The 24690-nt window shown below is 53.2% G+C and overlaps 1 protein-coding gene across 4 annotated transcripts in view; it reads left to right on the top strand.

Moving 5' to 3' along the window:
* The first annotated feature begins 3093 nt into the window (after positions 1 to 3093).
* Positions 3094 to 24690, top strand: part of ABCB9 (ATP binding cassette subfamily B member 9) — a 43547-nt gene continuing 21950 nt past the window's right edge. For all 4 annotated transcript variants that reach the window (XM_025401689.1, XM_025401686.1, XM_025401687.1 and 1 more), the window contains exons 1-6: positions 3094 to 3316; positions 9464 to 10151; positions 18801 to 18915; positions 19448 to 19578; positions 20529 to 20734; positions 23082 to 23279. In XM_025401689.1, the coding sequence (XP_025257474.1) occupies positions 9551 to 10151; positions 18801 to 18915; positions 19448 to 19578; positions 20529 to 20734; positions 23082 to 23279 (1251 nt within the window). In that variant the 5' untranslated portion in view covers positions 3094 to 3316; positions 9464 to 9550. The remainder of the gene's footprint in view (positions 3317 to 9463; positions 10152 to 18800; positions 18916 to 19447; positions 19579 to 20528; positions 20735 to 23081; positions 23280 to 24690) is intronic.

Below are 24690 nucleotides of genomic sequence, written 5' to 3'. Positions count from 1 at the left end.
AGATATGTAAAAGGGATGCAGTGGCCAGGATTTGAGAAGCCCATCCTTGGCAGAGGTGACAAGCTATGCAAAGGTACAGAGAGGCCGGGTGCAGTGGCTGATGCTTGTAATCCTAGCACCGTGGGAGGCCAAGGCGGGTGGATCACCTGAGGTCAGGAGTTCGAGACCAGCCTGGTCAACATGGTGAAACCCTGTCTCTACTAAAAGTAGAAAAGTCAGCTGGGCGTGTTGGTGCATACCTGTAATCCCAGCTACTCGGGAGGCTGAGGTGAAAAGATTGCTTGAACCTGGGAGGCGGAGGCTGCAGTGAGCCTGGATGTTAGAGCGAGACTCCGTCAAAAAAAAAAAAAAAGGTACAGAGGAATGAGAGACTGGAGAGCTTGCAAACTTGATCACTGGAAAGCAACATCCATGTGAAGAAACGGCATGTGATGAGGCCGACTTGTTTCTGTCCGTTTCACATTTCTGACAGCTCCTGTTGATTTTTGCTATACTATGCTAATAGTTACCTAAAGGTTCAGTCATCCCATCTCTCCTAAAAATAATCCTTGTTTTCCTTTACTGAAAGTTTATCACATGCCAGGGGCTGCCCTCACTGGCCTTGTCACATTTTACCTTTTTTTTTTTTTTTTTTTTTTTTGAAACTGAGTCTGGCTCTGTCGCCCAGGCTGGAGTACGGTGGCCGGATCTCAGCTCACTGCAAGCTCTGCCTCCCGGGTTCACGCCATTCTCCTGCCTCAGCCTCCCGAGTAGCTGGGACCACAGGCGCCCGCCACTTCGCCCGGCTAGTTTTTGTATTTTTTAGTAGAGACGGGGTTTCACCATGTTAGCCAGGATGGTCTCGATCTCCTGACCTCGTGATCCGCCCGTCTCGGCCTCCCAAAGTGCTGGGATTACAGGCTTGAGCCACCGCGCCCGGCCCACATTTTACCTTTAACTGATGCAGTCGATATCTTTATTACCCCATTTCTCCGATGAGAAAACAGGCTCATATAGGCAAAGTCACCTCTTTAAGGTCACACAGCATAAATGACAGAGCCCAGCTCTGAGCGACTCCTGCTTTTTGGACAGTCCATCCAAAATATCGTCTTCAAGTACAATTAGATATTTGCCTTTGTTTTTGCACAAATAGTAACATGGTTCAACTTTATTCTCTCCTTGGTTTTTACTTAATACATTTAGGAGGTCATTCCATACCTTTATATAACTCTATATCTTCTATTTTTTTTCCTGCTACAGAGTATTCTGTTGAACAGGTGTTCTCTAATTATGTGGCCAGTTCCCTGTGGAAGGGTATTTAGGTTATTTCCAGACTTTTGCTCCTGTAGTAACTACCTTTAAGCTAGTACCTTAGCTCCCCTGCACAGGTGTATCTGTACAGGAAATTCCTTCTGGGTTAAAAAAAAAAAAAACATAGTGTTGTAAGTTCTGAACAAATTCCCCTCCAAAGAAGCTGTCCCACCAAATAGCAGAGGACATTTCCAATTCAGAGAGGGCTGGGCATGTGTGGCTCACACCTCTAATCCCAGCACTTTGGGAGGACGAGGAGGGCAGATCACTTGAGGTCAGGAGTTTGAGACGAGCCCGGCCAACATGACTAAACCCCATCTCTACTAGAAATACAAAAATTAGCCAGTCGTGGTGGTGGACACCTGTAATCCCAGCTACTCGGGAAGCTGAGGCAGGAGAATCACTCGAAGCTGGGAGGCGGCGGCTGCAGTGAGCTAACTTGCCACTGCACTCCATTCTGGAGTCTCTGTCTCAGGAAAAAAAGCCCCTGATCGGAGGATCCGGGGATGTGGGCAGTTCTCGCCTCACATGCTGTCCCTCTGGGCCGTAAGCCCACTCCCCACTTCCCATGGTTCAGGACCCATGGACCCTTTTCTGGTCCTCAGGTGGCCAAGCTGGTTCCCACCTCAGAGCCTTTGAACTTGCAGGCCTTAGCATAGGATGTTCTTCCCTCCCCATGGCTCACGCCTTCTCACCTTTCACTTACACAGTTTTATTTATTTTTTATTTATTTTTATTTTATTATTATTTTTTTTGAGACGGAGTCTCGCTCTGTGGCCCAGGCTGGAGTGCAGTGGTGCGATCTCTGCTCACTGCAAGCTCCCTCGCCTCCTGGGTCGATGCCATTCTCCTGCCTCAGCCTACCGAGAAGCTGGGACTACAGGCGCCCGCCACCACGCCCGGCTAATTTTTTTGTATTTTTTAGTAGAGACGGGGTTTCACCGTGTTAGCCAGGATGGTCTCGATCTCCTGACCTCGTGATCTGCCCGCCTCGGCCTCCCAAAGTGCTGGGATTACAGGTGTGAGCCACCGCGCCCGGCCAGTTTTATTTATTTTACTGCACCCAGTACCTGAATGGGCTTATGCACTTACTTGCTGATGTTCTGTCCCCTTCACGCCATGAAGGCTGGGAGTTTTCTGTCTTTTCACACACAGCTGTGTTCCCAGCACCTGGCAGTCGCTGAGGACATATCGCTGCCTCCCCTCTCCAATGCCCCGGATCCCCGATCTTGTACTAATTTTCTCCGTAAAATGTATTCCCTTCCAATATATCTCATTTGCTTGTATATGTTGTCTGACACCCTCACTAGAATGTCAGCTCCAGAAGGGCCAGGATCTTGTTTTGTTAATTGTTTAATTTCAGATGCTTAAAAGGGCATATGGCATGCCGCAGGCACTGAATAAATATCTGTTGGGTGAATAAATGAAAGAATGAGTGAATGAATGAGGACCATAACCCACCCTCCTGGACTGGCTAGCTGTCCCTCCAGGGAAAAAGACCAGTTAAAAAGCGGACCTCCTTCAGGTGAAACCATTTCCGCCCCCTCAGGATGGGCCTGTGGCTCCAGGTGAGGAGCGCGCAGTGTGGAGGGCCTGGCTGGTCAGATGTGGGAGGAGTTTGCCACAGGTGAGCAGGTGGCCAGCTTTGGCCCCGCCCCCAGGAGGCCCCGCCCCACCCGGAGGCTTCGCCGGCCCCCTCCCCGGGAGCCCCGCCCCGTCCAGAAGAGCCCGCCCACTCCTCATGAGGCCCCGCCCCTCCCGGGAGGCCCTGCCGGTCCCTGTCCCAGGATCCCCGCCCCCTTCGTCCCTTAGGCCCCGCCCCGTCCGTCAGCCGGTCTCAGCGCACGCCAGGCTCAGCTCCGACCTTGCAGCGGCGCAGCGCGGGCGGGAGGCGGGGAGGAGCAGCGGGAAGAGCGGAGCGAGCACCGCGTCCGGCGCAGTCGCCAATGAGCAGCGCGGAACCTGCACCACAGACCCGATCCTGCTGCGCGCCCCCTCCCACAGCTCACCTGGTGCCAGGTAACAGGTAAGGGCAAGACACCCTGGACCCCTGGTTTTGGGACCTTTCCAGGCCAGGGTGCCAGGCCAGGCACGGGTTGGGGGGCGTCTGGGCACCCCTGCCTCGGTGGGAGTAGGCATCTCCGTTGAAGGTGGGAGTCTCCCTGGGGCCCTCCCGGCGCCCGCAGCCGCAGCTCCCAGCCCCCATCCCTGCAGCATCCTTTACGCGCCCGCAGGGCGAATGTTGCCATTTTTTTTAACCCCCCAGGCGCCGCTGCCTCTTGGAAAATATGGGAGGTGTAGGAGGATCCTGGGATGGCTGTTATTCCCCCAGGACGGGGCTGGCGGGTCTTCTGAGGGCTCCTACTGTCCATGTCGGGCTTCCCAGGAATCCTGAGCACCAAGGCTTTGGCAGAAGCCTGGGGATCTGGCCTGTGCCTGCTGACCTGGGCAAAGCCCTTTCCTCAGTCTCCCCAGCAGGCCAATGGGCTGCCGCTGCTCCCCACCATCCACCCTGGCAGTGAGGCCTGCAGGTTCCCAGGGGAGCCTCCTTTATTTCTGGGCCTCTGTAAAAAAAAAAAAAAGCCTCCTCCCCCGGCCTGACATTAACTGAGACAGCTTTAAGCTGGGCTGACAGGATCCCCGCCTCTGCCCTACCCCCTGGAGATGGAGTGGCTTCCATTCCCCTTTTCCGGATGGGGCAGGGCCAGGTGACAAGAGGAGGCTTGGAGGGAGGGCACCTGGCACCTCTCTTTGCCTCCCCTAGAGCTGAGAGCACCTGAGACAGCTTCTCAAGTCCCAGAGTGAGGCTGGGCCCCACGTGGGCTGCGGGAGGTTCAGCAGGGATGAAATCAGGATGGACCCATGCAGACCCAGCCCGGTCCTACCCCAGAGCCAGAGACCCCCACAGTCACGCCCTCACACCCAGCGGGCCTCCGTCAGCCAGTGCTTTGCTGCGCAGCGAATGGAATGGGCTTGTCCAGGTCTGGGCCCATGCCGGGGTGAAAAGCTCACCATGTCAGGGGTGAACTGAGGCCACTGGGCCACCCAAGTTCTTTGGCCCCTTTTCTTGTAGTCCCTGAATAGCCTGGGCAGGCCCTCCCCCGAGTCTCTATCCTGGAGATCCTGGAGAACCTGGATGCGGGTCTCCATCCTGCCTTCGTCCTTTTTCTGCGTGTCACTTAACCTCTTCTTTCTCCCTAGCTGTAAAACGAAGCTGATGACCACAGGGTCCTCCCAGGGAAGTGGGGAGGCCTGGCTGCGTTGGGAGGTGCCAGGCACATAGTAGGGCCCGGTGAAGGGTCTCTGTTGCAGCGTCATAATAACTTTTATCTATTGTCTCTTGGCCTTCTCTGCAAAGGGTCTCTGTTGCAGTGTCATAATAACTGCTATCTATCGTCTTCTGGCCTTCTCTGCAGCTGACGCCTAGAGATACCCCAACCAACATCTCCTATCCTGGGAAGAAAAGCCTTTGACAAGACCCCTGGTGGGGACAGGGCCACTTGCTCATCCTGTGCCATTCTTTAGTGCGCGGAGTCAGGGCGAGCCACCCGTGTCTTCCTGGGCCTTGTCCCGTTCTAGGCGGGGCCTGTTCTGGCCACCACCTTGTCCTTGTCCTTGTCCCTCGGGCCAAGCAGGTCACCCATGTGCTCACAATTTGCCCTCTAGCTCCACCTGGCCAAGCCCAGCGCATCCTCTGAGTCAGGCAGATGGAGAGCGGGGACAGGCCTCTAAGCAGCCTTGGCTGGTGGTCACACTTCTGCCCAGTAGCTTCAAAAATAACGGAGTAACTGTCCCCACCGAGGACTGTAACCCGACCCGGGGCTGGATTCCACTCTGCTGGGAGCCTGTGGTAGAAGGACTAGTGCTTGGGGGCAGGGACTCAGGTGCTAGCACTGCTGTGCCCCAGCCTGCTGGATGACCTGAGACAAGCCTCACCCCTCCCTCTCTGGGCCTCAGTTTCCCCATCTGCAAAATGTGGCTTTGGTGGTCTGTGATATGGGTGTTTGAAATTTTGTTTACTCTGATGAAGATAAATAGGCTCCTGGAGGTGGGGGGCATGACTGGTACCCTGGGCTGTCAGGGGATGGGGAAGGAACTCCCCCAGAGGCTGGGAGTCAAGTTGGGAGAGTCAGCCAAGCCCCTGGGCTGCTGTCCAGCTTTTGAGTCTCTTGTGGATCTGCCTCCTTTTCCACTTCTGAGCCCCAGCCCCTTTCTGGGGACTGAGGGACCCCATGTGCCCACCACGAGGAAAGCAGCAGCTGAGGCGGCTGGCAGCACCTGGTGCAGAGGGCAGTGGCTTGGCTGGGAGGCCTGGAATGGCATTGGGCCAGGAGCTTCCCTCCCTGGGCTCCGACTGGAGCTCACCCACTCGCTCGCTCCCCATGGCCTCTGCATTGCAGCAGACAAGAGCCTGCGTGGGCAGCACAGGCAGGGCTGGGGAGGGAGGGAGGACCTGGGCTGGGGGTGTCCAACCATCCTACCACTTCCCCCTGCCCTTGACCCTGCTCGGCCCTGACCATCTTTGGAGGGGCAGCTGCTGACTAAGCAACTGTCATCTCTGTGATGGGCTTCAGTGTGCCTGGACGTGCGGGGGTGAAAGCAGGGCCCAGGCTTGGGGGTCGTTATATCCCCCCACTCCATTCCCCCTCTGCATCTCAGACCCCTTCTCAGAATCAGCAGGGTTTGTGCCTACCTCCTGGAGAGGCTGTTTTGAAGGATTGGAGCTCTGGAGTTGAGAGTACAGATTTTGGAACTCAATGGCCAGGGTTCACATCCCAGCTTGGTCACTTCCTAGCTTGTGTGACCCAGGGCAGGTCACTTAACCTCTCTCTCTGTTCCTCAGTTTTCCTAACTGTAAAATGGGGATAATGATAGGACCTACTTCATAGAGCTGTGGTGAGTGCTGATGCATGTAAGTGCCTAGAGCCAGTGTCAGCTCACACCAGCTGCTGTCATTGCCAGCAATTAGCCTCAGCAGTCTTATCACCTCTGCCACACAGCCCAGCCCTCTGCTGGGAACCCTTTTCCTTAGATGAACACTTCCCAGTAGCATTTTCTTTCGCTCTGTCACCCAGGCTGGAGTGCAGTGGCGCGATCTCGGCTCACTGCAACCCCCACCTCCCTGTTTCAAGCGATTCTTCTGCCTCAGCCTCCTGAGTTGCTGGGATTACAGGCATGCGCCACCATGCTCGGCTAATTTTTGTATTTTTAGTAGAAACGGGATTTTGCCACGTTACCCAGGCTGGAGTCGAACTCGTGAGCTCAAGCAATCTGCCCATCTCGGCCTCCCAAGAGATGTGAGCCACCGTGCCTGGCCCCTGGTAGCATTTTCTATATTGAATGTTATCTTAGTTTAGGGGTGAAGAACACAGATTCTAGACTCGGACACCTGTGAGTCCACATCCCAGCTCTGCTGTTCAGAAGCTGTGTAATCTTGGGCAATCTTCACTTCTCTGGTCCTCAGTTTCTCCATCTGTTAAGTGGGAGGGATGAGAGTGCACATCTCACAAAGTCGCTGTGAGGATTAAATAGGTGGAGCCACCTGAATTTGAAGCACATGGCGCAGGGCAGGGCTCACAGGAAGTGCAGTGTTACATCCCCGTCTGCTTGTAGTTATTAGACACTTGCTGTGTGCCAGGCATGCAGTGGACAGGTGGAGAGGCAGATGCTGGGGTCCTGCACTCACTGCTTCAAGTCCTGGCTTGGGCCCTTGTTGGCTGAATGTCTGGATCAGATGATTTTGTCTCTCTGTGCCTCAGTTTCCCCAACTGTAAGTGGGACTATGGAAACCCTGACCTCGTGGGATTGTGTGAGGTTCCAATCATGGCATAGTGTGAGCGGTTTGTGTATCTGGGCGCCAGAGCTTTGGGGAAAGGATCTCTCTCAGGATGGCCCCTTCCCAGCCATGACACAGTCATCCCCGCTTTCTCCCAGCCCCTCGCCCCTCCTCTTGGGGGATCTAGAGCTCAGCCCATTTTGCAGATGGGAAAACAAAAGGCCCAGGGGAGGAAGGACTGGACCTGAGACAGGAGGTAGCACCCAGGGACACCCCCCAGCCCGGTCCTAACCCTACCCTGGACAAGCCCCACTCACAAACTCAGGCCTCTAGGCCCACTTCCCAGGTGTCCCTGCAGCTCTGGGAGAGTCCTGAGGGACCCAGTGCCAGGAGATGCCTTGGATAAAGCAGACATCAAGATTCAGAAAACCAAAGGGGCCTAGGGCTGGGCACGAGGGCCAACCTGGGCAGGAGGAAAAGGTTCTAGAAACTTCCAAACAGATGCCAAGGTTTCTGGATTGCTGTGCGGCCTGCAAGCCCCCCCCCAACGCCACAGCTGTGAAGTTCTTTCTTAGACCAAAACAGTTCATTTGGGGTTGCAGAGATAGAAGGCCTGATGTGGAGAGGAGAAAAGTGGACAGATATTTATTAAGCACACACTGTATATGGTTGATTACAATCAGCAGCAATTATGCACCAGGTACTCTGCCCAGAACTGACACCTTGAACCTCACACTCACATTTTGCGAATGAGGAAACAGGTTCAGAGAAATTAGTAGTGGTAGTAAAGACAGAGGCTGTTTATTAAACTCTGCTTATCTCAGCTTCGTTCTCATTATCGATGCAAAATGCTCCAGATGCTCCCCACCCTCTCTGACCTCATGGGGCCTTGCTGCCTTCCCAAGGGCTACTCCTGCCTCGGGGCTCTGGCACTGTTTCACCTGTGCCAAGTGCTTTTCCCCAGATAGCCACTTGGCAGACTTCCGTACCTCTTTCAAGTCTTGCTCAAGTGTTACCTACCCAACGAGGTCTTCTCTGGCCCCCTATTTAAAACTGATCTTTGGCCCGGCGCAGTGGCTCACACCTGTGTTCCCAGCACTTTGGGATACCGAGGCAGGCAGATCACTTGAGGTCAGGTGTTTAAGAATAGCCTGGCTAACATGGTGAAACCCCTAAAAAAATACAAAAGTTAGCTGGGCATGGTGGTGGGGTACCTGTAGATCGCACCACTGTACTCCAGCCTGGGCGACAGAGCAAGACTCTGTCTCAAAAAAAATAAATAAATAAAATAAAATTGATCTCTCTCTTCCCTCACCCCTATCCTGTTCACCCCCCTCTTTTTTCTGCCATAACCCTTATCTCTTTTTTTTTAACTAAAAAAAATTTTTAGGCCAGGCGCGGTGGCTCATGCCTGTAATCCCAGCACTTTGGGAGGCCAAGGCGGGTGGATCACCTGAGGTCAGGAGTTCAAGACCAGCCTGACCAACGTGAAGAAACCCCATCTCTACTAAAAATACAAAATTAGCCAGGCGTGATGGCGGCCACCTGTAATCCCAGCTACTCGGGAGGCTGAGGCAGGAGAATCGCTTGAACCTGGGAGGTGGAAGCTGCAGTGAGCCGAGATCACGCCATTGCACTCCAGCCTGGGCAAAAAGAGCGAAACTCCGTCTCAAAAAAAAAAAAAATTTTTTTTTTTTTTTTTTAGAGATAGGATCTTGCTGTCACCAAGGCTGGAGTGCAGTGGCATGATCATAGCTCACTGTAGCTTCCTGCTCTGGTGGCTGCTGTCCACCATGCGGCCAGGTACCCAGGCCCTGGAGCCAGAGCCTCAAACTCCCAGGCTGAAGCGATCCCCCCGTCTTGGCCTCCCAAGTAGCTTGGACTACAGGAGCATGCTACCACACTCATTTATTTATTTATTTTTAAGACAGGGTCTCACCCTGTTGCCCAGGCTGCTCTCCAACTCCTAGCCTCAAGGGATCCTCCAACCGTGGCCTCACAATACACACATCCCAGTCTGTTCTTAAACTCCTGACCTCAGGTGATCCACCTACCTCAGCCTCCCAAAGTGCTGGGATTACAGGCGTGAGCCACCTCGCCTGACCCATTTCCTTATTATCTGTCTCCTGCATGAGTATGTCATCTCCAGGAGAGCAGGGATCTTTGTTACTTTTGTTCATGACACAAAAAACAAAGAACAGCACCTGGCCACAGTGGGCACTCAATAAGTATCCCTTGAATGAGTGGAATCTTCGTAGTACCCCAGGAAGTTGATATTGCCATTTTACAGGTGAGAAAACGAAGGCTCAGAGATGTCAAGTGACTTTCTCAAGGTCACACAGCCAGCGAGTGGCAAACCCGAACCCCTTGTGCTGATGTTTGCTGTTGTCCCTACAGGCCTGGCCTCGCCCTGTGGACGATGATGGCCTTGCCCCCGTGAGCTACAACCTGGCCCTCAGCACCCGCCCACCTTCAGCCAGCAGGATGCGGCTGTGGAAGGCGGTGGTGGTGACTTTGGCCTTCATGAGTGTGGACATCTGCGTGACCACGGCCATCTATGTCTTCAGTCACCTGGACCGCAGCCTTCTGGAGGACATCCGCCACTTCAACATCTTTGACTCGGTGCTGGACCTCTGGGCAGCCTGCCTGTACCGCAGCTGCCTGCTGCTGGGGGCCACCATTGGTGTGGCCAAGAACAGTGCGCTGGGGCCCCGGCGGCTGCGGGCCTCATGGCTGGTCATCACCCTCGTGTGCCTCTTCGTGGGCATCTACGCCATGGTGAAGCTGCTGCTCTTCTCAGAGGTGCGCAGGCCCATCCGGGACCCCTGGTTCTGGGCCCTGTTCGTGTGGACGTACATTTCACTTGGCGCATCCTTCCTGCTCTGGTGGCTGCTGTCCACTGTGCGACCAAGCACCCAGGCCCTGGAGCCAGGGGCGGCCACTGAGGCCGAGGGCTTCCCTGGGAGTGGCCTGCCACCGCCCGAGCAGGCGTCTGGGGCCACGCTGCAGAAGCTGCTCTCCTACACTAAGCCCGATGTGGCCTTCCTCGTGGCCGCCTCTTTCTTCCTCATCGTGGCAGCTCTGGGTAAGTAAGGACCTCGGGGACACGTGGCCAGCAGAAAATCAAATTAGGTGAATATGACTGCCTTAGATTTTAAAGATTTTACTTACATGGTTCAGACATCAAACTGATTCGAAAAGGAAAACAGGCCAGGCATGGTGGCTCATATTGATAATCCTAGCACTTTGGGAGGCTGAGGTGGGAAGATCACTTGAGCCCAGGAGTTCAAGACCAGCCTGGGCAACATAGCAAGAATGCATTTCTATTTTATTTTATTTTATTTTATTTATTTATTTAATTTATTTTTTCGAAACGTAGTCTTGCTCTGTTGCCCAGGCTGGAGTGCAGTGGCACAGTCTCAGGTCACTGCAACCTCTGCCTCCCAGCTTCAAGTGATTCTCCTGCCTCAGCCTCCCGAGTAGCTGGGACTACAGGCACGTGCCACCACGCCCAGCTAATTTTTGTATTTTTAGTAGAGACGGGGTTTTGCCATGTTGGCCATGCTGATCTCGAACTTCTGACCTCAGGTGATCCTCTGGTCTTGGCCTCCCAAAGTGCTGGGATTATAGGTGTGAGCCACAGTGCCTGCCCCATTTCTATTTTATGTAAATTAAAATGAAAAAATAGGCCAGGCACGGTGGCTCACGCCTGTAATCCCAGCACTTTGGGAGGCCAAGGTGGGAAGATTGCCTGAGCCCAGGAGTTCAAGACCAGCCTGGGCAACATGACAAGACCCCATCTCAATTTATAAAAGGAAAAAGTAAAAGACAAGAGAAGAAAAAGGAAACTATGAGTTCCACACCTACCTGTTTTTTTTCTTTTTAGACAGGGTCTCACTCTGTTGCCCAGGCTGTAGTGCAGTGGCATGATCACAGCTTATGGCCGCTTCAACCTCCCAGGCTCAAGTAATACCCCCACCTCCGTCTCCGGAATAGCTGGGACTACAGGCGTGTGCACCACACCCAGCTAATTTAAAAAAAAAAACTTGTAGAGATAGGATCTCACTATGTTGTCCAGGCTGATCTCGAATTCCTGGGCTCAAGTGGTCCTCCCACCTTGGCCTCTCAAAGCACTGGGATTACAGGCACAAGCCACAATGCCTGACTGTGTTTCACTTCTAATTCTACCCTGATCATCCTGCCTAGGGCTAACTGCAGGAAAAGGATCCAGAAACTCCCAGGTGGCCAGGAAAACACTCTTTCTTAATCAGTTCTTGTGCATGTTCCCAGCTTTTCCTTATGCAGCTACAAGCACATCAAAAGAGCATACGTCACTCCCCCACCTCTCACCCACATTGTTTTATGTTTTGCTCTTTTCACTTAACAATGTGTTCTGGAATTTTCCCAACCAGTACCTCATTGTTTTATTTGGCTGCATAATATTCCATTGTATATACCATGGATTATTTAGTTGGTCTCCCATCATTTGACTCGGGTTATTTTGAGCCTTTTCCTCTGAACATGAATAATTTTTTTTTTTTGAGACAGAGTCTTACTCTGTCACCCAGACTGGAGCCATCTTGGCTCACCACAACCTCCATTTCCCGGGTTCAAGCGATTCTCTTGCCTCAGCCTCCCAAGTAGCTGGGATTACAGGCGCCTGCCACCACAACTGGCTAATTTTTATATTTTTAGTAGAGACATGGTTTCTCCGTGTTGGCCAGACTGGTCTCGAACTCCTGAGTTCAAGCGATCCACCTGCCTTGGCCTCCCAAAATGCTAGGATTACAGGCATGAGCCACTGCGCCCGGCCTGCATGTGAATAATTCTGTTCATACACATTTCATATGAATGTGGATGGATCTGTAGAATAAATTCCTGGAGCTGGGATCATCAGAGAATAGACTAGAAAACATCGGAGTGGGCAGGCGTGGTGGCTCATGCCTGTAATCCTAGCACTTTGGGAGGTCAAGGCAGGCAGATCACAAAAAAAAAAAAAGCAAACATCAGAGTGTGTTGCTTGTGGAAAGATGCAGCGTTGATTTGTGACACTGTTATTAATATTTTAGTTGTGTGTGCCTACGTGCAAGTGTGGCCTGGTTTGTGATGTGAAATGTATTTGTGCCTGTGAGTCTGGTCCAAACAGTTTGAAGGCACCACTCAGCAACACAGGTGGGAAGGTGGCACTGCAGGGTTGGAGCTCCACAGGTTCTGGGGGCAACGAGGCCTGGGCACAAATCCCTGTCCTGCTCCCTACCCAGCTGCATGGCCCTGCGCAAGTTCTCCAGCCTTTCTGAGCCTCCCTTCCTCTGTGCAACGAGGATTGTTAGAGTCCTTATTTCCTGATGTTTTAGATGCTGAAAAAAACAGGAGAGCTGGGTGCAGTGGCTCATGTCTAATCCCAGCACTTTGGGAGGCCAAGGCTACAGGATCACTTGAGCCCAGGAGTTTGAGACCACTCTGGGCAACATAGCAGGACCCTGACTCTAAAAAAAATTTTTTTTTAATTAGCTGGGCATGGTGGTACTTGCCTATAGTCCCAGCTACTCAGGAGGCTGAGGTGGGAGGATCCCTTGAGCTCAGGAGTTTGAGGTTGTAGTGAGCCATGATGACGCCACTGCACTCCAGCCTGGGCAACAGAGCAAGACCCTGTCTCTACAAAAAACAACAACAACAACAACAACAACAAAAAAAACAAAAAATAGAAGGACTAAGTACAGAGCTTGGCTTGTCGTGGTAAGTGCTCAGGGTTGTTAGCTATTATGAGTTTTAAAAATTTTAGGCCGGGCATTGTGGCTCACACCTGTAATCCCAACATTTTGGGAGGCCCAGGTGGGTGGATCACTTGAGGTCAGGAGTTCGAGACAAGCCTGGCGACATGGTGAAACCCCATCTCTACTAAAAATATAAAACTTAGCCAGATGTGTTGGCATATGCCTGTAATTCCAGCTACTGGGGAGGCTGAGGCAGGAGAATTGCTTGAACCTGGGAGGCAGAGGTTGCAGTGAGCCAAGATCACACAACTGCACTCCAGCCTAGGTGACAGGTGAGACTCCGTCTCAAAAAAATAATAATAAAAAAATAATAAAATAAAAATGTTAATTGACAGAGACAGAGCCTGGAGAGGTGACAATGCAGTAACAATGCCAGAATGTTCTGAAAGAGGACAGGCAAACCCAGAGCTGGCCCTGACTCTGCAGCCCTATTCTCCTATGATCCATCTCTGCCCTCTCAGTCCCATCCCCTCAACAGCTGTGTGAGGTTAGGCAAGTTATTTAACCCCTCTAAGTCTTAGCCTCCTCTTCTGTGACATGGGCATCGTAGTACCCTCCTACTGGGATTGGAAGGGTCAGGGAATCCACATGAGTGAGATACCTCAGACAGCTCCTGGCACGTAGACAGCTCCCAGTAAACGCTAGCAGCTGTGGGGACTGGGATGACCCCTTCCTGTTCAACCAGACAGTTTCTCCTGCTCATGCTGGGAAGCCCAAAAGTCCCCTCCTTAGGAAGCCACCTTAGATTCTGCCGACTGTGGCAACTTTGTCTGCACCTCAGTTATAGCTTTTATGACATAAAAATCATGCATTCAGGCCAGGCGCAGTGGCTCACGTCTGTAATCCCAGCACTTTGGGGAGCCGAGGCCTGCAGATCACCTGAGGTTAGGAGTTCGAGACCAGCCTGGACAATATGGCAAAACCCTGTCACTACTAAAAATACAAAAATTAGCTGGGTGTGGTGGCAGCCGCCTGTAATCCCAGCTGCTCAGAAGGCTGAGGCAGGAGGATCTCTTGAACCCAGGAGGTGGAGGCTGCAGTGAGCTAAGATTGTGCCACAGCACTCCAGCCTGGGCAACAAAGTGAGACTCCATCTCAAAAAAAAAAAAACAAAAAACTATGCATTTATGCTGGGCACAGTGGCTCATGCCTAAAATCCCAGTACTTTGGGAGTCTGAGGCAGGAGGATCACTTGAGGCCAGGAGTTCAAGACCAACCTGGCCAACATAGCAAGACCCTGTTATGCATTCACCCTCCTGCCTCCCCTCCGAGGTCCTGAGCCCCTCAGGGGCAGGGGCTAGGTCTGACTCACCCTGGATCCCAGTAGCTGGCACAGAGACGGGCTCACTGAATGAATAAATGAATGACTGTCATGCCTGTGCAGACAGATAGCGCTCTGTGCCATGGCCTTGTTTACCCTGCCTGCTGGGGCCCTGCCGTCAGCTGCTGTGTGGTCGAGGAATGCAGACATCCTCAAATACTGCTGAGCACATTTTCCCTGCTTGCAGGATTGCATCAAGAGTCAGGGCACAGACTCGCAGCTCAGCCCCCCAACTTCTTTGATAACTTTAGGCAAGTTATTCACCTGGCCAGTGCTCACTTGCCCATTCTGAAGTGAGGGCTTTGTTAGGGTATTGTGAGAAAGAAGTGAGAGGAGGCCTTGGTGCCTAGCACAAGTAAATACTTAATCAGTGTCAGGGCCAGATACAATGGCACACACCTGTGATCCCAACTACTTGGATGGCCAAGGAGGGAGGGTTGCTTTGGCTCAGGAGTTTGAGACCAGCCTGGGCAACACAGCAACACCTCATCTCAAAAAAAAAACAGTTAGGTACTATGATAATTAATAATTATTTTTCAATCAACACGCATTCAGCAGTGCCCAGCCTTTCTGTACCCTCAGAATCTTCAAACAAACAAACAAAAATAAAAAAACCACCAATTGGGAAATGTTAGTTTTAAGGTTGAGTATCTCTTATTAAATTAAGGTTCTTTAGAGGCCAAGTGTGGTGGCTCACGCCTGTAATCCTAACACTTTGGAAGGCTGAGGTGGGCGGATCACTTGAAGTCAGGAGTTCAAGATTAGCTTGGCCAACGTGGTGAAACCCTGTCTCTACTAAAAATGCAAAATTAGCCAGGTGTGGTGGCGCATGCCTGTAATCCCAGCTACTCAGGAGGCTGAGGCAGGAGATGCGTTTGAACCTGGGAGGCAGAGGTTGCTGTGAGCGGAGATCGCGCCATTTACTCCCCAGCCTGGGCAACAAAAGCGAACCTCCATCCCAAAAACAAATGGAGTCCTTTTTTTCTTTCTTTCTTTTTTTTTTTTTTTTTTTTTGAGGCAGGGCCTCCCTCTGTCACCCAGGCTGGCTGGAGTACGGTGGACCAATCACAGCTCAGTGCAGCCTTGACCTCTCCAGCTTAAGTGATCCTCCCACCTCGGCCTCCCAAAGTGCTGGGATTGCAGGTGTGAGCTACCTTCTGTAGCCTAAGATTCTTTAATATGGATTTCATGGTAAACCAAATGTATAAACTTGGGCAAGTGACTTAATCTCTCTGAGCCTCAATTTCCTCTTCTGTGGAAAGAATACATTTCCACAAATGGAAGGAATAATTGTACCAAACCTATAGGATTACTGGGTAGCCTTTGACACTTGAAGAAGGTAGGGGAGCAGATATCTGGGGTAAGCGGCTGGGTGCGGTGGCTCACACCTGTAATCCCAGCATTTTGGGAGGCCGAGGCGGGCAGATCACTTGAGGTCAGGAGTTCGAGACCAGCCTGGGCAACATGATGAAACCCTGTCTCTAATAAAAATATAAAATTTAGGCTGGGCGCAGTGGCTCACACCTATAATCCCAGCACTTTGAGAGGCCAAGGTAGGTAGATCACAAGGTCAGGAGTTCAAGATCAGCCTGGCCAACATGGTGAAACTCCGTCTCTACTAAAAATACAAAAATTAGCCGGGCACAGTGGCAGTCATCTGTAATCCCAGCTACTCGGGAGGCTGAGGCAGGAGAGTCACTGGAACCCGGGTGGCAGAGGTGGCAGCAAGCCAAAATTATGCCAATACACTCCAGCCTGGGCGACAGAGTGAGCCTCCGTCTCAAAAAAAGAAAAAAAAAAAAATATATATATATATATACACACACATATATAAAATTTAGCCGGGCGTTGTGGCAGTCACCTGTAATCCCAACTACTTGGGAGGCTGAGGCATGAGAATCACTTGAACCTGGGAGGTGGAGGTTACAGTAAGCTGAGGTCATGCCACTACACTCCAGCCTGGGTAACAGACTGAGACTCCATCTCAGAAAAAAAAAAGACGTCTCTAGTAAGAGCACTCCAGGCAGAAGGACCAGCCCATGCAAAGGTCCTGAGGCAGGAAGGTGTCCAGTTGTTCAAGAGGAGACACCAGTTAGCTAGAGCAGAGGGAGTGAGATGGAGTGGGGAGAAGACAAAGGTCTCTGCTAGCAGTTCAGTCATGCAGGTCCTTTGGGGTATTGTAAAGACTTTGGCTTTTACCATCTCACTGGATGAGAAGGGGGCTTTGGACTGTTTTGAGCTGAGGGACAACAAGATCTGAGTTAGTTCCAACAGGATCCTGCCGTCTGCTGTGTGAACAGGCTGATGTGAGCAAAGTTGAGAGCAGGCTACTGAGATAGTCCCAATGAGGTGAATGACTTGGACCAGGGTCGGGGCAGTAGAGGCAGTGAAAGTGGTCGGGTTCTGGAAATGGTCTGTTTGCTGGTACATTGGAGAGTTTCGCGTAATTCTTGTGCAGGTTCGGCAGGACAGTTTGCCGGCATGCACAGCCCCTGGTACCCAGTAGGGCGATTATTAGCATTGGTGCTTGCTGGAACCAAAATGCTGTCACAGCTCACCATTGCCCTCTTCTTTTCTGTGGGTAAACTGAGGCAGAAATTCAGGCTGGGCAGAACTCTGCAGCCTTGGCTGGAGACCCCGTCTGGCCAAGGACTGTGGGGACACAGGCCCTCTAGGCTGCCACCTCATGGTCCCAGCAGAGGGCACCAGAACTGCACAGAAAGTCTCACTATCCACATGTCTGAGCCAGGTCAGACAGTGCTAGCCAGACCTGCCCGGGGTTCATTCCCTAACCTTTATTGAGCACCTACTGTATACCCAGCCCCAAACCTGGCTCTGCTCATGGAAAGAACTTCAGTGGAAACAGGAACAGGTCCTGGGATGAACAAGGGCCTGGCCTGGTGACACCACTATTTCCATAAGAGGGGAGTGGGCATTCCAGATTATTGCCGGGGGAGTCTCGTTTCTGCTGCTTTAACAAAATACCACAGACTGGGTCATTTAGAAACAAGAGAAACTGATTTCTCACTGTTCTGAAGGCTGGGAAGTCCCAGATCAAGGTGCCAGCAGGCTTGGTGTTGTGAAGGCCACTCTCTGCTTCCAAGATGGTCCCTCCTTGCTGTGTCCTCCGGAGGGGAAGACTGCCGTGTCCTCACACTGCAGAAGGTGGAAGGGCGAGAGACGGCAAACCAGGCTCACAAGTCCTTTGAAAAAGGCCCTCATCCCATCCTGGAGAGCTCTGTCCTTGTGACTTACTCACCATCCCATTGTGATTGTGTTTCAATGTATAAATTCTGGGAGATGCATTCAGACCACAGCAGGAAGGGAGAAGAAAGAGCCCCCAGATTGGAAGCCAGTTTAGGTTTCAGTCCCACCCTTTCCCCTTGCTGTGTGACCCGGAGTAAATTTCTCAGCCTCTCTGAGTCTCGCATTCCACCCCAGGATTGTTGTGAAAACACAGTAAGGCAAGTGGGTAGGAAAGCACCCAGCAAGGTGTCAAGTGCCCCACCAGGAGGGGTGGGGTGGCAATTTCCGGCATTGCCTGGAACCAGAATAGCAACATCTTGTGAGGTTCTAGAATTTGGATTCTGAACCCAGTGAGAAGAATGAAATCAACTTTGGTGTCAATCAGCCACTGATTGCCATGTGGCCTGGGCGAGTCTTCTGATTCAACTTCACTTTCAGCCGGGTACTGTGACTCAGGCCTGTAACCCCAGCACTTTGGGAAGCTGAGGTGGGTGGATCGCTTGAGCCCAGGAGTTAGAGACCAGCCTGGGCAGCCTAGCGAAACCTCGTCTCTACAAAAAAGTACAAAAAATTTAGCTAGGCCTGGTGGCGCGTGCCTGTAGTCCCAGCTACTTAGGAGTCTGAGGTGGGAGGATCCACTGAGCCCAGGAGGTTGAGGCTGCACTCCAGCCTGGGCAACAAGAGCGAAACCCTGTCTCAAAAAGTTAAAAAAAAAAAAAAAAAAGAAAGAAAATGTTTTACAAAAATAAAAATAAAAACAAATTAAATTAACTTTTCTCATTTGTAAAATGCGGGGTGATCCCAGGGCCTGCTCCAAAGGGAATGAAACAAAGGTCAGGAGTGGGGGCCCATACCTATAATCCCAGTACTTTGGGAGGCCAAGGTGGGAGGATTGCTTCGACCTGGGAGGTTGAGACCAGCTTGGGCAACATAGTAAGACCCCCATCTCTACAAAAATAAATAAATTAATTAATTAAATTAGCCTGGCATGGTGGCACATGCCTGTATTCCCTACTCAGGAGGCTGAGACAGGAGGATCATGTGAGCCCAGGAGTTTGATGCTGCAGTGAGCTATGATTGCACCACTGCATTCCAGCCTGGGGGACAGAGCGAGACCCTGTCTCAAAAAAGAAGAGAATGAAGCATCCCGTGGGAGCCCTGGCTCGATGCCTGGTAGCCACTACAAATAAGAACCAGCAGGCTATGTGGATGCAAGGCCCAGTGCTCCCCTGTTCTCTGAGGCCCCACGATGGGCAGCAAGAGTTTGCCGAGGGAGGAAAGCCCACTGGTGGAGCGGGCGGATGGGTTGGTGTGTGGACTTCTGGAGCCTCAGGAGGAAGGGTGCAGGTTCCCCTGGCTGCAGATGTCCCTGAGGCTGCCCTGCCTCCCCCAGGAGAGACCTTCCTGCCCTACTACACGGGCCGAGCCATTGACGGCATCGTCATCCAGAAAAGCATGGATCAGTTCAGCACGGCTGTCACCATCGTGTGCCTGCTGGCCATTGGCAGGTAGCCGGCTCAGCCCCCACGCCCCGCCCCGCCCCGCACACCCGCCTGCACCAGGGAGGGAAGGGAGGGCCTATTCCTAAGGAAGACGGGCCAGGGAGGCCCTGGAAATGCCCCTGGTGGGCCTGTCCCTCAGCTGGTCATCCTGGGAACTGGCTTCCACACTGACTTAGAGTACCCTAGAACCACACCCTGTGGTCCCTGAAAAGGGCTTCAGTCCTCAGGGTTCCCCGCTCACCCTCCCTGGCTGTTTTCCAAGCAGGAATCTAGTCCCAGACAGAACCAGCTTTGTCTGAGCTGTTCTGGAAGGGAGAGGGTCTGGCTGGCACATTTGGGTCTCTTGCCCCACCACTGTCCCCTTTGCCCTCACCTTGGGGGGGCTCCCACTGGGAATGAGGGGGACCCCACAGGGGTGCCAGCCCTGGAGCGGGGCTGCGGTGGGGCTCCCAGGCCTGCCGGCAGCGGGAGGGGGCAGCCGGGTGTGGTCATTGGTCTGGAAGGACGTCGTGCTATAACATCTCTTATCTGCAATTAGCTCATTTGCCGCAGGTATTCGGGGCGGCATTTTTACCCTCATATTTGCCAGACTGAACATTCGCCTTCGAAACTGTCTCTTCCGCTCACTGGTGTCCCAGGAGACAAGCTTCTTTGATGAGAATCGCACAGGTTGGTCCTCCCAGTGCCCTAGGTGTCCTGGGGGCTGGGCCCCACCCCAGTGGGCTTGCCTGGCTCTGAGGAATGAAATGGGCGTGTGGGTGGTCTCGGCCCTCTGCCTTCGCCTCCTGCTGTTAGTTCGGGCTGGGAACACCCTGGGCTTGGCCTGTGTCCTGGGAGCTGGCTTGCTCACTGAGGTTTTGGTGTGGGCTGCGGCCTCTGTGGGGCCCTGGCCAGGCCACCCGAGGTCCCTGCAGGGGCCAAGGCCTTGCTTTCCATTGCCCCGTGGAAACCACCAGGGCCAGGACTAGCCACCCCTGTGACCGGCAGAGACTCCGCTCCTATGGGGGTCAGCGGGTGAGGGCCAGGGACCACAACAGGAAAGATGATAGAATATCCACCAAGATCCAAGCTGAGACACACCAGCCTGGGTCCAAGCCCTGGTGCCTCCACTTGCGAACTTCACCTCTCTGAGCCTCTGTTTTCTTGTCTGTAAAATGGGAACACGGATAGTAGCCACCCATGGGGTCCTTACACAGCTCTTAGCACAGTGTCCAACTTAGGTAAGAAGTGTCTGTGCTTTTCTGCCTGCCACCAGCCAGGCTATTTCTCTAGAAGGGAAGGGGAGTTACCCCCTCTGCCAGTGACAGGGAGGAGACATGGCTTTGAAGTCTGGCTCAGTCACAGACAGGCCATGTGACTACGGGGGCCTTCCTGTTCTGAGCCCCAGCCTCCTCCGCTGTACAGCGGGATGTCATGAAGCTTAAGCAAGATGCTGGTTACTGGGATTGGCTCAGAGTAGCCCTCGAGGAGTATCTGCTCTTCTCTCCCACCTCCCAACCCCGCCCACAGGTAGGGAGGCCCAGCTTCCCAGTGTCTGTCTCAGTGGCCCCTTAGCATCCCCCACCGCCACCCCCAAAGCCCGGGTTGCTGTGGCAGGAGCTGAGCCGCCTGTGTTCCAGGGGACCTCATCTCCCGCCTGACCTCGGACACCACCATGGTCAGCGACCTGGTCTCCCAGAACATCAATGTCTTTCTGCGGAACACGGTCAAGGTCACGGGCGTGGTGGTCTTCATGTTCAGCCTCTCATGGCAGCTCTCCTTGGTCACCTTCATGGGCTTCCCCATCATCATGATGGTGTCCAACATCTACGGCAAGTACTACAAGGTAGGCCCGCCCCGACCCTGCTGGGGGCTGTGCACCCTGGAAGCCCCCAAACATCCCCAAATAGCCCCTTAGGGGCTCAGGGGGCCACAAAGGGCTAGTGAAGGACTGGTCTCGAGGCTGTGTTTGCATTCATTCATTCATTTGTTTGCTCATTCAGTAAATAATGATTGAGCATCTGCTATGTCCCAGGCACTGGGATACATCAGTGAAACAGCCAAGGCCCTTGCCTTCCTGGAACTTGTATTCAGAGACAGATACTAGGTACCAACAGCACAAAGAATAAGAATCCACAATACAGTAAAAGATGGTCAGTGCTAAGGAGAAATACGAAGTGAGCAGAGGGATTGGGAGCATTGGGGGTAGTTGCAATTTTAAATTTTACTTGCTGGCTGGGCCCGGTGGGTCATGCCTGTAATCCCAGAACTTTGGGAGACACAGGCATGAGGACCACTTGAACCTAGGACTTCGAGACAAGATTGGGCAATATAGCAAGACCCCATCTCTACAAAAAAATTTTTTTTTTGTAATTAGCTGGGTTTGGTGGCACATGCCTGTGGTCCCAGCTACCTGGGAGGCTGAGGTGGAGGATTGCCTAAGCCCAGGAGGTCGAGGCTGTAGTGAGCTATGATTGTGCCACTATACTCTAGCCTGGGTGACAGAACAGGACCCTGTCTCTAAAACGAATGAATAAATACAAGTTAAATAAGTCTTGCTGAGAAGGGTCTGAAGGAGGCGGGCGTCTTGGGAGGTATGTGCTGAGCAGAGGGCACAGCCAGTGGAAAGGCCCTGGGTTGGAACGTGCCTGGCGTGTATGTGGGGATGGTGCGGGCCTGCCGTGATGCCGTCATGGGCAGGCTGCTGTCCCCTCTGGCCACCCCACAGCACTGTTTCTGCTTCGGAGCTAGGCCCGTGAGCCAGGTTTGGCCTCACCCTCCTTCAGCTTCCCAAATGGGTGGGTGCCCCCGAGCCCTAAGGGACAGACAGGCTGGGTTCAGACAGGCAGGGCTGTGACCCTGTGACAGGTGCAGGCAACCCCCTCACAGTCACCTAGGCCCACGCGGGGTGCTTCTGAGCAGGGGCTCGGATGCACCATGGCCTCCAGGTGGTGCCGGGTAAGTAACTGTTGCAGCTCCATTGGAGTCTTTGGTGTTGGTGACCTGAGACCAGGGTAGCAAAGGAAGCCGTCTCCCACCCAGCCCCCGGTGAGGCCACTCCCCACAGCCTTCTCCAGCCACACAGGAGGGACCTCTTCCTGAAGTTCCAGGTCACGAACCTCCCCACTGTCCTCACTGAGATGAGAAAGTAAATCTATTCTTTAGAGTCTGAGCTGTTTCCGGCATGCTGCTCCCCACCCCTTGCTTCCAGTCTTCCCACCAGCCCCTGGTACAGAGCAGGAAACCCTGGAGCTCCACCTCTGTGTGCACTGCAGGCCCCGCCTTTGAGCTCAGCTAAGGGAGGCCTCAGGAAGGCTCTGTGTGGGTTTTCCACCCCATGCCTGAATGTGTTGTGTATAGTCAGTGAGTCATCTCCACAAGCCACACACACTGCCCGTGGCCAGACATGACTCAGGCACCCTGCATGCTTCCTGTGGCCAGGGTGTAACACATGGCCATGGGACATGCCAGTGCATGCTCCTGTCCTGGCCTCTAGGGCAGCCTTCCTGGCTGGCTTGAGAATCAGCATAGTGACTCCTGCAAAGTGTGAACAACTCCACCCAGGGGCCTCTTCCAGGACTCTGGTGAACAGCAGCCTGATGGCCGCACACTTGGGACCACTTTTCAGCTTTGCATGTGGTGACATGCACATGGTGTGGGCAGATTTCACAACCCATGGCCCCTGCCACCATCTAGAACTTGGCTGGGAGTTCTGGAATCTCTTTGTCAACCCTCAGGCTCTAACATAATTTATGTTGATGATGTAAATGGTGCCCCTTTAATAGTTTGTGTTTCTTGTATAGTGTACAACCTGAACAACCGTCCAAGGCATCCCCTGCTCTTCCAGCACAGAGTCAGGTGTTGAGGCCCCTTTTCTGAAAGGATTACCAAAAACTGTCCGGTCATGAATAACCTCTTTTGAATACTGGGGATGACTTAATGATCAGCACCCCCCATCCTTCAGGAACTGAAACCATCGCCCCAAAAGCCTCTCTGGAGTTGACTATCTGAGTGTGTCCAATTGAGCCAGAAAGAGATGAGGGAGAAAGGACTAGATTTTGTCTTTTTGTCCCAGGAACCTCTTGCATATAGCTGGTGCCAGCGAAGAGTGGAAAAAACCAGAGAGGCCTGGGGGCTCCAGTACATAGTGAGGCTATTTTGGGGTCTTCTTCTTGTCCCCCTCCTGTCCATAGAGGCTCTCCAAAGAGGTCCAGAATGCCCTGGCCAGAGCGAGCAACACGGCCGAGGAGACCATCAGCGCCATGAAGACTGTCCGGAGCTTCGCCAACGAGGAGGAGGAGGCAGAGGTGTACCTGCGGAAGCTGCAGCAGGTGTACAAGCTGAACAGGAAGGAGGCGGCCGCCTACATGTACTACGTCTGGGGCAGCGGGGTATGTGCCCCTGGCCAGGCAGCTCTGGTTGTGGAGGGAAGGGATGCAAAGATGGGGGAAGCCCTCGATCTAGGACTTCAGCCCTGCGTGTTGGTGTCAAGCTGGTAGAAATCTTTCTTTCTTTCTTTCTTTCTTTTCTTTCTTTCTTTCTTTCTTTCTTTCTTTCTTTCTTTCTTTCTTTCTTTCTTTCTTTCTTTCTTTTCTCTTTTTCTTTCTTTCTGTCTCTCTCTCTCTTCTTTCTTTTCTTTCTTTCTTTCTTTCTTGACAGAGCCTCGCTCTGTCACCCAGGCTGGAGTGCAGTGGCGCCATCTCAGCTCACTGCAACCTCTGCCTCCTGGGTTCAAGCGATTCTCCTGCCTCAGCCTCTTGCATAGCTGGGACCACAGGCACCCGCCACCATGCCTGGCCAATTTTTGTATTTTTGGTACAGACAGGGTTTCACTGTGTTGGCCAGGCTGGTCTCGAACTCCTGAGCTCAGGTTATCCACCCGTGTCAGCCTCCCAAAGTGCTGGGATTACAGGCATGAGCCACTGTGCCTGGCTGAGAATCTTTCCAGGATGCAAGGCCACCCCTCTCTCCCCCTCACCTGGCGTGGGGTGGCAGGGTGGGAACTTTCTTTTCCCAGCTGGGGAAACATCCTTGCTGAGGTGGGGAGTCAGCAGGTCCCTAGGCCACTTTCGGGCAGGTTTCATGTCACAGCCACACACACTCCTGACAGTGTCTGGCACACTCCCGGGAGCGAGTCACAGCCCCTCCTTGGAGGATGGGGAGCACTTGGATCATGTCACTGCCCCACTGGCCACACATGGGAGGTGGGCAGGTCAGGGCATAGCTGGGGAGGAATGAGGAGGGTTTGGAGTGAGAGGGAGGAGGGAGTCGGTGGTCTACAGGGGAGCCAGGGGACAGAGGATATCTGGGTCCTCCTGGGCTGCCACCTCCTGAAAGTACCAGCCAAGGAGGAGAGGAGGGACTGGGGCCAGCTCAGCCGGCCGAGCCTCTTAGCAATCTGTCTGCCGGCAGGGGGTGCCTTTGCAGCTTCCACCAAGGCACGGTGGTCCAGACAGCAGCCTAGTTCTGGCTGGGCATGAGGAGGACAGATGGAGTCCCTGATTAGGTGTGGGCTGCCATGGGTACTCAGACTCCACTCCCTTCCCAGATGCCCCCCAGGCACAGAAGGAAGGCACAGGCGCCCCCAACACAGCCCCTTCTTCACGGAACCCCGCTGGGGGAGGAAACACAGAGTTCGCTGTGTGACCTTAGCCAGGGCACTTGCCCTCTCCGAGTCATGCTCTTCCCCATGAGGAGGATGAATAGCTCCCGTGTGGCCAAGCTGAGGAGCCTGGGGGTGGCATGTGTGTGCCGGGGGCTCACAAAGAAAGCCTTGTTCTGTGGCCAAACCCACAGCCTGCT

The sequence above is a fragment of the Theropithecus gelada genome, chromosome 11 (genome assembly GCF_003255815.1).
Source record: "Theropithecus gelada isolate Dixy chromosome 11, Tgel_1.0, whole genome shotgun sequence".
Classification (NCBI taxonomy): Eukaryota; Metazoa; Chordata; class Mammalia; order Primates; family Cercopithecidae; genus Theropithecus; species Theropithecus gelada.
The sequence above is the reverse complement of the archived record's forward strand: the minus strand, read 5'-3'. Positions and strand labels throughout refer to the sequence as shown.